A 13,559-nucleotide genomic window follows, 5' to 3' on the forward strand; every position below is an offset into this window, starting at 1 on the left:
CGTCCGGAGTTGCCGGGGATGGAGCGAGCATTTGCCGGGATGCTGGGCAGAGGGTGCAAGGCTGAGGCATCCGCAGGGAGAAGGAGAAGGTAGTAGAGGAGATAGACGGAGGAGGAAGAGGAGGATGAAGCGAGGCGCTGGGTACGAAAGCGAGAAAGAAAGAAAGGGAGAGAGAGATGAGAGAGAGAGAGGGAGAGAGAGAGAGAGAGAGAGAGAGAGAGAGAGAGCAGCAAAGCACTGCAGCTATGGGAAGGCAACACCACCGGAGAGGAGGCAGACAGCAGCTCTCTGACTCGCTCTCGCACTCACACACATCCGCGCCATGCACTCACGCCGCAGTTTCGCCATCATACGAGGACATGGAGCGCCATCTTCAGGTGAAAAATGGGACGAAGAGGTTGGGAGTTGCCTCATATATTTAATGGTATGACATACTGTATGTGCATATGGGGATTTCTTCTGCTTTTTTGACAGACCGCTGGGGGAGTGTCAGTGAAGCTCCACCGGGAACCCTGTGAGGTATGTTGCGCCCTCCGTGTCTCAATATTCTCACGTTTCCCAATTATACAGCTGAAGAAGCGTTGCATTTCATTGTTGTGTGTTTAACATCTGCGGGTGTATGTGAAGTGCCTAAAAGTCATCAATGGCACCGATTGTCTATTGGAAAACCCCCCACACGCGCACTCAAATCTACGTATTTACTCCCTGACCTTAACCATGACCACTATATACCTAACCCCAACCCTAACCTTAAGCATTCAAACCAAGCCTTAACCTTCCAATGTAATGTGGTTTACCTCACCCCCACCCATGTTGGCGTATCCCCTTCTGCAAACATACACACTCCATGGCAACCAGTCCAGATCCCTCTGGGGTTATGATGATGATAATGTCACCTGACCTGCACTCCATCTCCATCTCCAGCTCCCCAGCCCCCCCTCTCTCTTCATCCCTTTTCTCTCACACACACACACACACACACACACACACACACACACACACACACACACACACACACACACACACACACACACACACACACCTGGTCTCCCAAGGTCGAGGAGTGCTGAGTATTTCAGATATCGTGGTGGTACTGGCTACATCATGTGTTTTGCACAGTCGGCGCTTTCTTTCTTTCTTTCTTTCTTTCTTTTTTTCTCTCATAAGTCAAATTTGGCTCTCTTTGAGAGCACTGAAGCATCTTCATTATGTTGAGTTATGGCTGTTGGCTGTCCACAATACTGTGTCTCTACTCCACTCTGTCTCTCGCTCTCATTTTTAACTGTCTGTCCCTTGCAAGGTGATATTTTCTTTCATACATTTGTCGTTTGTTAAAAAAAAAAAACAGTACTGATTGTTTTGTGCCATAAAATGACTTTTTGTTCTGAAATGCTTCTGAAATATTTTTGAGTTATTTTCTTTAATAAAAGCCTCCCCGGTGTGTAACTGCCACCTTTTGTCAATGCTCTATTTTCCACAACAGCTGTGGTTCAGTTTGTATTGAAATCTGAACAGTAGAAATTGCATATTTAATTACCCAAATTCAGTTTGTGTTATGTAAGATATTACAGTGGTGGGATAGAGGAGATGCTGCAGAGGTAAAAAAAAAAAAAAAAAAAAAAAAAAAGAAGACAATAATGAATGCAACCAGACACTGTGGATCTTTAATGTTCATTTTCATACAGATGGGAAATGTTGCAAGAGGAAGCTGGAGAATAATAAATCAGAGAGGAAGAACATGAAATTTCACAAATGTGGGTTTAAAATGAAGTATCTTTATTCAGAGGTTCACTGTGTCAGATCCACTCATATCAGACACATTTACAATCTTTTTATTCTGCTATGTTACTTGTTCCCTTTATACAGTCATGTACAACACTGGTATATACTATGTGTCAGCTATCAGCAGTGTACACTGCATCATCAAAACTGCACATACAGATATATATTTTAAAGGACAGTAAAGTGAATGAATACACACTTTCAGAAATGTCATCCCCATTAAGTGAATAACAGATGTTTCAGTGCGATTGTACAGTCATATCAAACCTGTCTCTTTTGCTAAGGAAATGATGCATTTAATAATGTAAAAGAAATTCAAGCCTTCTCGGTCAAAGGTTGACTCAGACTTGGACAAAAAATGTTTTATGAATACTTTACATCGACCTTCAGCTTGGAATATCTCACTACAACAACAAAAAAAAACCCTTCAAAATAACTCACCTTTCATTATCTCCATCTCACAGCTACGTCAGAGAGAGAGAGCTGATGTGCCTTACTCTAACAAAGACTTTACCAAGGTAAGAGAAATATACCGACTCTGTGTAGTCCACTGAACTCATAGAAAAAAGAATAATTGTTTACAAGCTACTCACAAAATTAAAGCAGATTAAATGAATTGTAATGAAATATAGAAGACGCTAGGCCACGAAAAAAGCCTTGATTATAGGTGTAATATTTCATTGTAAAAGCACTCAGTAGAACAGCAGTCACTTAGAAGTTTGTGGAAGCTATTGGCCATCCGCTAATGCCAGAGTACTGCTGACACTGTTGCAAACTGGGATAGCAATCAAGAATCTCATTATCAGCCTCCATGCTTGTTTCAGTTTCATTAATTTACTGCAGCAGGTTGGTTTTGCAGTCTGCTTCCACCGCCTGTTTGAGTCGTATCTTTTCTTTTCTGTAATGCCATATCAATAAGGAATTGTTTGTGTTTGTTGTTTTCATCCTGCGCATATGGCCAAAACAGGCATATTTCACTTCATTATTCTGTCATCCCATATTGCAATAGCAATATAGCCTAAAGGAAATTTGAGAAGTAAATAATACAATCTCTCTCATATTGCAAATGAATATTGTTTGTTTATTCATTGGCTTCTCGGCCTGCTGTTTGTGGACTGGGAACAGATTTCTTACGGGTTGAGGAGAAAAGTGTAATAAGTGAGGTCAGTTTGAGTTTGATTTAATAAAAGCGGTTTTAACATAGCCAATTCATCAGTCAATCAATCAATCCAGACTTTATTTGTATAGCACTTTTTGAGAGAACACCAGAGGTAGGATACAAATATAAAAAATCATAACAGCCAAATAAAATAATATAAAATTGAAGTGTAAAAAAAGATAATAAAATACTGAAAGAAAGGAAAAAAAGAAAAACAAAGAGATGTATTAAAATGAGTAAAGCCAGAAATGTACAGTAGGGTATTAAAAGGAAAACAAGGATAAAAATAAAATAGAGATAAAGTAATAATAATAAAATAAATTAATAAAATACTAAAAGATAGGAGATGTGTTGAAGTAAGTAAAACCAGAAATAAAAAGTAGGTTATAAAAGGAGAACAATCACAAGCAAAAGTTAAATTAAATTAAAATAGAATAAAAGGACACATTAAAACATATAAATAAAGGACAGCTAAATAAATAAATAAATAAATAAATATTCATGGATTTATATTTCTTATAATAAAGTATCTGTATTTAAGTCTTTTAAGTATCTTTCCACTGCTCTCTGTACATGAGATGTGTGTGAAGGTGTGTTTGTGTGCACATACATCTTGTAGAATAACCACTAGATGGCGCCACCAGGTTGCGATATGACTTTCCACTCAGGGGCCCCGTTTCCCAAAAGCATCTCAACTGTAGAAATCAAAGAAACTGACAAAATATTATATCATGACATACATATATAAGCTCATGTCTATCCATTTTTTCCTTGTGTTTGTTATTAACAATCCTCCTCATTCCACCTCATAACACCTGTGATGACCTACTTTAGTCAGGCATTTCTGGCTATCAAATGAACTTTATTTTCCTCCTTCATTGTCCAGTTAAAAATTCCACTACAGTAGTGTACATCCATCAACCTCTGTAACCCTGTTAGCATATTGCTTATCACTATGGAAGGGCTTTATGATTAGATACTTTCGAATATTTGCCCCATGCTGTAACAAATGAAACACAGTTGTTATCAAGTCTGCCCCTTAAGAAGCTTTTATATAAAGGATTAGTCTTTTATTAGAGTCCTTTCCCCCCTTTTAAAAACCACATTGCACAATCACTTCATTGGCATGCCTTTGATCTTTTTTAAAAGCTCCAAATGACAACTCATGAACATGGACACTATTACCTTACGTCAATTTCTGAAAATGGAACATTATTGCAAAATGGAAAGAATGAGACTCGATAAGTTCAAATGGAAGACAGAAAAGAAACAACTTTCACTGTCAGAGTGTCCCTACACTACAAAATGAATGTTTTGGTAAAGTCCATTTTTTGGTGGAAATGTTTAGTTTAAGTGCTGTTGTTTTTCCCTGTTTCTTCGGGATATTTACCACACACATAGATTACTTTGGGAAAAACAGAGTCACGCTCAAACACATACACACACACAGAAACTTACATCTCATGTCATAACAAGTCACAGTACATTGCTGTTTTTATTTACACAAAAAACTGTGGAAAAAGATGGTGGTTCAGCTTCTGTTAAGGAAAACAAAGTCTGGTTTGGATCTTACACATGTAGAGTTTACAGAAAAAGGTCAATGCAATTTACTTTTGGCATCTGTGCTCAGTGTATTTTAACTTCTGTGAAACATACTGAGCAGCAGACGAGCCCTCAGGGAGAAATTGCTGCCAATCCCCCCTCAGGGATTGGAAGCTGTGGAGGTAGACTGAGCAAGCAAAAATGCATTCAGCGTAGCAGAGTAGTGAGGGCAGTGAAGGAGTGAAAGCAAGAGAGTGACATCTTAAGACTAAAGAGCAGAATATGCGGGTATTGGACAAGGGCGTACACATGACCCAGCTTATTAAGGTGGAGTTTTTGTCAGTGGAAAATGTTTATTGCCAAAGATGGTGACACATTTCTACATGGCAGCTTTTTAAAGCAGACATCCAGGGTAAAGGATATACAATACATCCACACAAAAAGTCAAAAATATTGCATTCCAAAACCAATGGCATTAATCTGCTACTATAACAGCCTGAGTGGAGGCCTTTAAAACCATTGCCACATTATCTCCAACGAAGGATGTGATATTACACAAGCTTAGTTAAATTCCTGTTTTTGGTTCGCTTTTTGAATCTACACCCCTAATGTTGGTTAAAACGTTCCCATTCATAAAATGTGTTGCAACACAGTTTATGGGAAATTGTCCCTGTAATGTAGTTTTCACTCAAGGATATTAAGCAACAACCTATTCCAGGATGTGTTTCAAAGTCACACCCTCATGTCTGCCTGTCACTGTGCAAAGCCGCATGTAGGACGTGTGCATGTGTGCATGCATGCTGCAAACAGAACTAAATTCAAATGCAAAAGTGAGAATGAACAAATGACTAAATGTCATGAGTCCTATTTGATGTCTGTTGTGTTTGTGTTAAAGCGGTAATGCATGCTCTGTTAAGAAGAAGCTATGTTATCTACTATTCATGGTTGAATCACTCCATCGGTGACTGATGCTGTCAGTAGAGATAGTAAACGAAACTGTAACACTGATAAACTCCCCTCCCCACTGAAGATACTGATCATACAGAACAGAATATAAGATACTGCCGACTATTTCAATTTTTTGGAACAAATGAGACAATTTAGGATCAAGTATGGAATAATGTTCAGTTTAGGCAGGCTGCTGTTTGAGTCTGAAGTCTTCAATATTGGATCTTCTTAGAAGAGCTTTCCAAATCTAAGTACGTTACAGTAAAACTTTGTAGCAAATGTGCTGAAACAAGCAGAAAAAAATATAATATAATCATCTAATAGAGAGAAATACAGCAGAAACAAGCCTATAAAACCACAAATCGGATATGAAACAGATATGATCAGTTGCTGCATGTCTGACTTTTAACCTAGTCTTTTTTCCTTAGTAAGGAGTCTGTTGTTCTCACTGATACCTGCCAATGTTCCCACAGATTTGTTCTTTTGAAAGACCTGTTTTACATCAACAGCTGCCATCAACAGCTCCATCATCGCTGCTTTTCTTCTGATTTTTAAAAACCCCCCACAAACCAGCTCACTTTGTCCTGAGAAACTACAGGTATTTTTCAAAACCACAATCCCTAAAATGAATTAAAATCAGCCATAATACTACTATTTTTTTTTTCTTTAAAACATTGTGGAGAAATTTCTGTTTGCATTTGAAGCATTTTCCAGTACAGAGATCACTCTGCAGGTGACTTATGACCTGGAGCCAAAATGCAACCTGAGAGTGAGAGTGAGAGCACAGCCCTTTAAGTTGTTTTCCTCAGTCTAGAATGAAAAGGATATCAGGCACTTAACCATTACAACCCGACACAGAGAAATGTCTAGCCTGAGAAAATCTTTTTTCTTTTTTTTTTTTTTGCAGCAGCCAGTAAATGCCCCTTGCTTACGGAATATTGACACATAGTAGACATGTATATGCATGAAAGTTTCAAGGTGACCCATTCCTGTTTAGCCAATTTACCTATGTCACTAGATTTTGCAACTAATTTTACTTTATTTAAAAACAGAGGATATCCTAAATCTAATAACTTTTTGGGTAGATAGTAGCTACTTTCACTTGAATAGAGTCATCATCACTGTATAGTGAGTCTGCTGTCCTTCCTGCTCGCCATGTGTCTAAGTGCGTCTTGGCTGTGAGACCAGCAAGACTGGCTTTGGATAATTTTTTTAATCCTTTTTTCCTTATTGTTGGGTCTGGACTTGATTATTTTCCTGCTCTTGAAAGTATTTTGTCTAATCTTTCCACAAAAGTTCTCATACATTTTATCAATCCTGTTTATAGAAGTATAAGATAAGATTATTATGATAAATTGTTTATTAGAATACCACTATGGTAAATTAATAACTACTTTAATTAAGTGTTCAATTTTTATCAAATGTAGCGGGACGTGTTCAACAAGTTATATAATCTGTCTGTTTATGGTATCTACAAGATAGACCGAACAAACCGGAATGTATTTGTAATGAGTCAGATGCTGAGAGGTTATAATGTATAACAACCCTTTTTTAAAATCTTTTAGCACCTGTCTTTGCAAATACATTCAAATTTGGTCTATCTTGTAGGTGCCATAAACAGCGTGTTTATGAGTAAGACACAAAGTACTGTATGTACAGTACAACACGTTTGGTATATGTATGACATAGTGTAGAGCACTAATTGTTCTTGCTCTGTGGCTTGATCTGTAACCTAAACATTGCTGAAAGATACATAAAATGGACGGTAACACCTGAAACAGAGGGAAAGTTAGCATAAACTCACAAATGACAAACAATGAAAGTAAAGGAAATGTAACGATTGAAACACCTTTGATGCTCTGTGTATCAGTACACCTCACACATAGTTTGTGAGTGAATCACAACGCACCAGGAAATCAGAGGAATCTTGCAGCGGGACATCTTCTGCATGTTTGACTGTTGTTGTCATGGTAACTGCGGTCACTTCTGGGTCCCACGATGCAATGCTTCCCGGCACCACTGTCATAATCTGATAAATGTCTTAAATTACTATAGACTCCAACACTGTAGTGTGCATGCACGCACACACACACACACGTGCGCACACACACACGCGCGCACACACACACACATAACGAAATGATGTGAACTCTTCTCTATACAAATAATAATTTTGTAATGATTCCAATGCCACCATTTAACTTCCATTTAAGGACAAATGTAGTATTATCTCTATCAAATATAGACCAGAGGCTTGCAAATAATGTTGTAATCTTCCTCAGAAAAAAAGCCCACACCCATAGAGACAGTTGCATACTGCTCTTGTTTACATTAATAACATCTGGTAGCAATAGGGTTTTTCCACAGCAGATGCTACTTTTAGTTGTCAATGTAGAAAAAGCACAGAAGACAGTGTAACAGCAGGCACAATATCAGGATCCTGAAACTGAAGCAGCTAACTGGAATTCAGCCATCATTAATTTACACCAGTGATTTTCCTACTGGGCCAAATTGTCTGCCACGAAAAACATACAATTACACTTGGAAAATTTGAACATTTTTTTTTAATGATAACAATGTGTTGTTTTATAAAATTATTTATGTGCACAGCAGCAGTTCAAAACATGCAACGGGGGTGTGGTGTTCATGCATGTGATGTCAATAGCTGGCAGAAAAACAACATATGATGCTGATGACATGTAAGCTGGCTTTAGCACTGACAATGAGAATACCATCATCATTTGCACACTTCCTCAATATGTCAATAGAAAATGAGCAGGAAATATAACTGTAAGTTAAAATCTGTCCAATCTTTAATTTGTTTGTGTTGCAACTTTTGTGCAGATGACACGTGCTGCTTCCTCTCACCTGTTTAGAGTGGATGATTATATCTTATCTAATATTTGGAGTACTGCAGCCAAACTGCTTTTTTTCATTTAGTTCATTCAGAACTATACTCGGTGAATAGACTTAAGTGAAAAACATGCTGGATTTTTTTTCAGACAGGGAAATCTGATGAACCACTTCCTCATCCTTCTTTGGCATGCAGACAGCAGAGTGCTTTCAGTTAAAAGTATAATGAGTGAGTGGCAGACTGAAGCTGTAGTGTAAATTATATGACAGACACTGAGACCTTACACACACATCCAAACTCTAAGATCCACTCACTGTTTGTAAAAAGCAAATTTCAAATCTCACAATATACTCCTCCAAGAGTTAAATCTCTTATGGACATTTTGGCATGTTGCTTTGATATTTTTACAGACCAAACTACTTACGAATGTTATCACATGATGGTCCATTGGTCACTGGCTATGATCCTAATGGCCGTGTTCACGTTCCAACTGTGGCTGATGTAGTACTGTGAACATGGCCGGGTGACACGTACAGCAGGTGGACTCTACCACTTTACGTGGACAACTGACTGACAAATCTGGCCTTTATCAATCCATCTTAAGTCATTTCAAAAACATCTGTTTATCTTATCCTGCAGATTCAGGTGGATTTATGACCCTTGTCCTAAATGTCTCTGCTTGGTCAGCTAAATTGTTACATTTCACTGATCCATTTCATTGACTGCACAGTTGCTCTTGTTGCTAAATTTAATTTCATGCATAGCCTGAGCCTCTGCTATAAAGACTGTTTACCGCCATTTTATTGTTGAAATTTATTGCATTAGCTTACTGTTCTTGGCTGTTATCTTTTTATGTAAATATTTGTAGTCCTAGATTGGCAGACAAAATTATTTTAATTGATCCAAAGGACAAATTAAAGACTAAAGGTTGAAACCATGTTCCTTATGAAATAATACATATTAACCTACTGTTATTCATGTTTGGTCTTGGGAGTGGTTCATATTTCAGTGAGTAATGACCATGGGAGTCAGGTGCTTTAATGGCGTTCCTGTTACGTGGAAGCTTCCCTGACAATTCTTACTATGCACAGTGAAAAGCAAGAGGCATTAAGTCAATCAGTGAGTGGGTGTGATAACATGCACATACCTATTTATACATACAATTTTGTAGCACCAGAAACACAGCAGTAGCTTTTGAAACTACATAGATTAATCAGATAAACTAATGACAAAGCAATTTGAGATTAAATCAGTTGCGGGAACACACGAATTGGGTAGTGAGAATGAATGAACGAACGAACGTGACAAAATAACTGTCAGTGATAAATAAGGGAAGTCTGATCTGAGGGTTCAAAGTCTAAGAGGGGCAGGGAATGACAGCAATTCACATACCTGAGGAACCATAACACTCAGTTACTGACCGCACCACTGCTATTTTTGTTAGTCCAACACCAGCAGCTGGCATTGTGACCATGCCCGCCTGCGTGTGGCATGCGCAGGGTTTTGTAAGAAAAGAGCAGCCATGGCCAATGAATGAATGATTCAAACAATCAATCAGCCTAGAGCTTCCCACCCGAGGAGTTATTTCTCTTCCCATTCCACAAAACAGAAAGCACATTAAACTACAGCTTGTCTCCATCCACCACATCGTCAGCAAAATCCGCACCGTGACCGATACCGTTGACGTTTTTCATGTTAATTCATCTGACAGTAAAGTGAAACCGTGTGAGGACGGAAGTAAAATCACATGCTGTGGTTTCAGAGCTAAGTTACGCAGGACGTGGGAAAGGACTATCCTTGCGCTCAAACACCACCAGAACCCCGGGAATTAGTGAGAAGGCAACTGTCTGCGTTGGTTTCACACTGTGTAAAGCCAAGCAAACTGAGTATCTGAGCAGCAATGAAAACACACGATGAATGAAGAATGACCAATGGTGAGTACAGACAGCGCGCTGCATATAGGTGTAACTCCAATGGCCTATGCTGGTGACGCACCGAATTAAACTGACATTAAACCCTCAAAGCTCGAGGTGACTTAAAGCCAGGTAAGTGTTAGTGCGGGGAAGACACAGCACGAAGTGTGTTAAGCAGCGTACTGTGTCGTTTTCCAGACTTACCGGGAGCCGAGAACACGCGCATCTGTCCCCTTGCCTTCCCCGCCGAGAGACTGACTGATATACTGTATGTTGGAGACTAATAGGTTTTTCCAAACGGGGGGAATTCCATGTGAATAACTTCCCATCCGGCTGTCAGATGGAAACTGAAATTAATTTTGGATTTATGGGAATTATCGTCTGGTTTACAGGAATGAACTCCGCTTCAGGTTGATGCAGCCCTGAGTTAAACATACTTTGGTAAAACAAAGTTGAAGCACAGTTAAAAATATTCAATATTCAAAATGATTCTTTTAATTGCTGATGCATTAACATGTAAGCATCATTTTAATCTTGTAGCTGGTCATGGTATTTAAATTACTTTATATACTGTAGGGTATATTTACTAAAAATGTATCATATAATGCAAAATATTCATTATTCAAGCTGTCAAATAAAAAGTAACAAAGAATGGGAATGCACTAAAATGAACAAGATGTTTGGTGCCATGTGGTGTTCCTAACTGTATTAGATCCAAACTTGTTTTGGATTGGTGGACTGACCTCTCTGCATGTCTCCCTCTCTCCCTGTGTCTCTCACGCTATGGCCACAAACTCTCAGCCTCTTCTCTGCATCACTCTCCTTGCTCTTCTGCATCTACCTCATTCTCTATCCCTGTGTTGTCCCGGCCAAAAGTCTCCTACAGAAATCAAAAGCGATTACAATCCAGTGGTGCAAACTGAACTCGACAACGCAGTAAGTAAGACGCCAATGCTTTTGATCTATTGTACTGTGTATTCTTTATATTTACCACTCTGCACTCATGGGTAATAAGACTTTGATTGTCATTTTACAAGAAACAAGCTTTATAGCTAAGCTCAAGGGTCAATCCCATTTAAAATAGAATAAATACATACTACTCTTTGAGCACAGAGTAGATTAGCCGTGTAACATGACTCAATTCTTTAGTGATGAATCACAGAAGATTAGACAGAGATACCACAAAGAGAAGCGGACAAGTTAGAGCAGCACTTTAGAAGTCTTCAGTTGTATTACTAACATTTACCACTACCATGTTTTCATCCAGATGAAAGAAAGTATCGCATCCTTGCCGGAAAACCAAATCTGCGAAGAACTGAAACACAAGCGTAGCTGTAGCTCAGACAACACAGTGAGTATTATTATTCTGTAGTTGTCAGCTAAAATGATGATGTTACAGTTGGCTTTTACTCATTAGTTGTTGTTGTTTTTTTTTGCTGTTTAATCTTCTACATTTTATTTAGTTATTTGCTTGGTGTATGATTTATTTTTTGTGATATCAAAATAAACACTGACTGACCAGAAAAATAGAGACCCTGCTCTTCATTTGCAGATGGTCAGTGCACATACAGCTGTGTGCGACAGTAACATAGTACAAGAAATGAACGTTTAATGGTAAAATAACATTAATGACCAGACTACCAGGAAACCAGATATCACTCTCATTCAAAACTTTATGATGAACTTGCTTATAGCAGCACCCCTGGACCAACATTTGACCAATTTATGCATTGCATAAACACTGATTTACCACATTCATTTACTGTATAATCATCACGATGCATGGAAGCTCCTGTCTAGGCCAAAGGCGTGTGCTACTCAAAGTGGATCTAATTTTTTGTGGTCACTCAGTGTGTAATTTATTTATATGTTGCAAAGGATTCATATACCTCTGTTCTGCAGGATGTTGTGAGAACCTTGCACAGTTTAACCTGCACAATGAGGAATCAAGAGCTTTCCTACACAAAGCAGCTGGTCACATCTGTCCTGAACTCAATAAATTGCCCTTGTCCTGTGAAACCGGTAAGTCTTGACACATTAATAGGTACTGTGTAATCATTGGTCGGCTATGATGGGCCAGTACAGTCTGTGCTGACAAAAAATTGTCAAATCATTACTTCGTGTCTCTTACACATGACTGGTACTGTAGATGTGCATTCTCTATGAATGCAGTAGTTGTCAGAATATTGTATTTCATGACAAAACTTTGGAAGGGTCAGCAGCAGAGTGACCACACCTTAAGAAATAATTCTTTCAGTTCCCCTGCATGAAATGTTGGGGAAAAACTGGGGAATGTCTGCCACATAGTGGATGACTCACTTCAAGGTTACATAGCTGGTCAGCTGTGTGAGAGTATCTGGACATGATCCAGAAATAGGCATGGGAAAGAAATGTTGACTAGAAAAAGTATTTGGGGGGTTATTTGGTTGCATTTACAGAAATATCTGGACCTTTCACCGAAATTCAGAACTGTTTTTAATCTTCACCTATTGTATGTTTTGTTAGTTAAATAAGCTGCAATACAATAAAACCCAGAATGACAGAATGTCAGAATGTTACTATTATATTCAAAGAATTCTGATATTCACCTGTACTTCATTTTGATGAATCAGTGGAGGACAAAAACCAAATGTGATGATTCAGGCTCATAGTTTCAATCTGAGTCATAGGGCAGAGCAAACAAGAGCCTCAGGCCTCACCAGACAAGCACATGTTTAACAAGTCTAGGTCAAAACCTAGTATATGGCTGAACCATGTATGATATGCTAGAGGACTTTTAAATTTGAAACAACAGATACAGGAAGTGAGCAAAACTCAGCTGACCAATGGTGTAACTTCATCACTCAGTCGTGAAAGTCTGTCCCTGACTGACTGAGTGTTTATAGGGCTGGCCCCTGTGGTCCAGCCAAAAACTGCTTTTACTGTAAAATGGTTGTTTTAAACTTTTTAAGGCTCTTTTGATCGACAGTATTCCGTGTTTGCTGTTGACAGATATCCAACTCTTTATTTGGATTTGGAGTGAGCACTGTTTGAGTTTTTTGATATGGTATTAATATACGTCCACAATGTGTATAATGCTGTGATAGAGCACATAAATAAAAGACACCTTTGAGTTTACCACTATACCTGACTGAAGTTCATGAAATCAATCGTTATGTATAAACTCTACTGATTAGCAGTGTTTGTTTGTTGAATTCTATTGACTAGACTAAAGATCCCGACGTGATGTCCAAGAGGAGGAGGACAGCAACAAGAAGGAGACATTGCAAAGCTAAGAAAATCCTGTCTGCCATGACTGAATGCTACCAGATACTGAATACTATGTTGGACACCTGAGACCAAACTCCAGTATACTGTGAAG

General features: G+C 38.5%; 1 protein-coding gene across 1 annotated transcript; it reads left to right on the top strand.

Annotated features, from left to right (window-relative positions):
• The first annotated feature begins 176 nt into the window (after positions 1-176).
• Positions 177-13,551, top strand: LOC122972588 (nuclear receptor corepressor 1-like). Its single transcript, XM_044339809.1, has 6 exons — positions 177-377; positions 2,247-2,300; positions 11,000-11,134; positions 11,466-11,549; positions 12,101-12,220; positions 13,406-13,551. Exons 1-6 carry the CDS (start codon positions 177-179, stop codon positions 13,532-13,534), a joined length of 723 nt encoding a protein of 240 aa, XP_044195744.1. The 3' UTR covers positions 13,535-13,551.
• The last annotated feature ends 8 nt before the right edge of the window (positions 13,552-13,559 follow it).

Source organism: Thunnus albacares, chromosome 21 (assembly GCF_914725855.1).
Source record: "Thunnus albacares chromosome 21, fThuAlb1.1, whole genome shotgun sequence".
Taxonomy (NCBI): Eukaryota; Metazoa; Chordata; class Actinopteri; order Scombriformes; family Scombridae; genus Thunnus; species Thunnus albacares.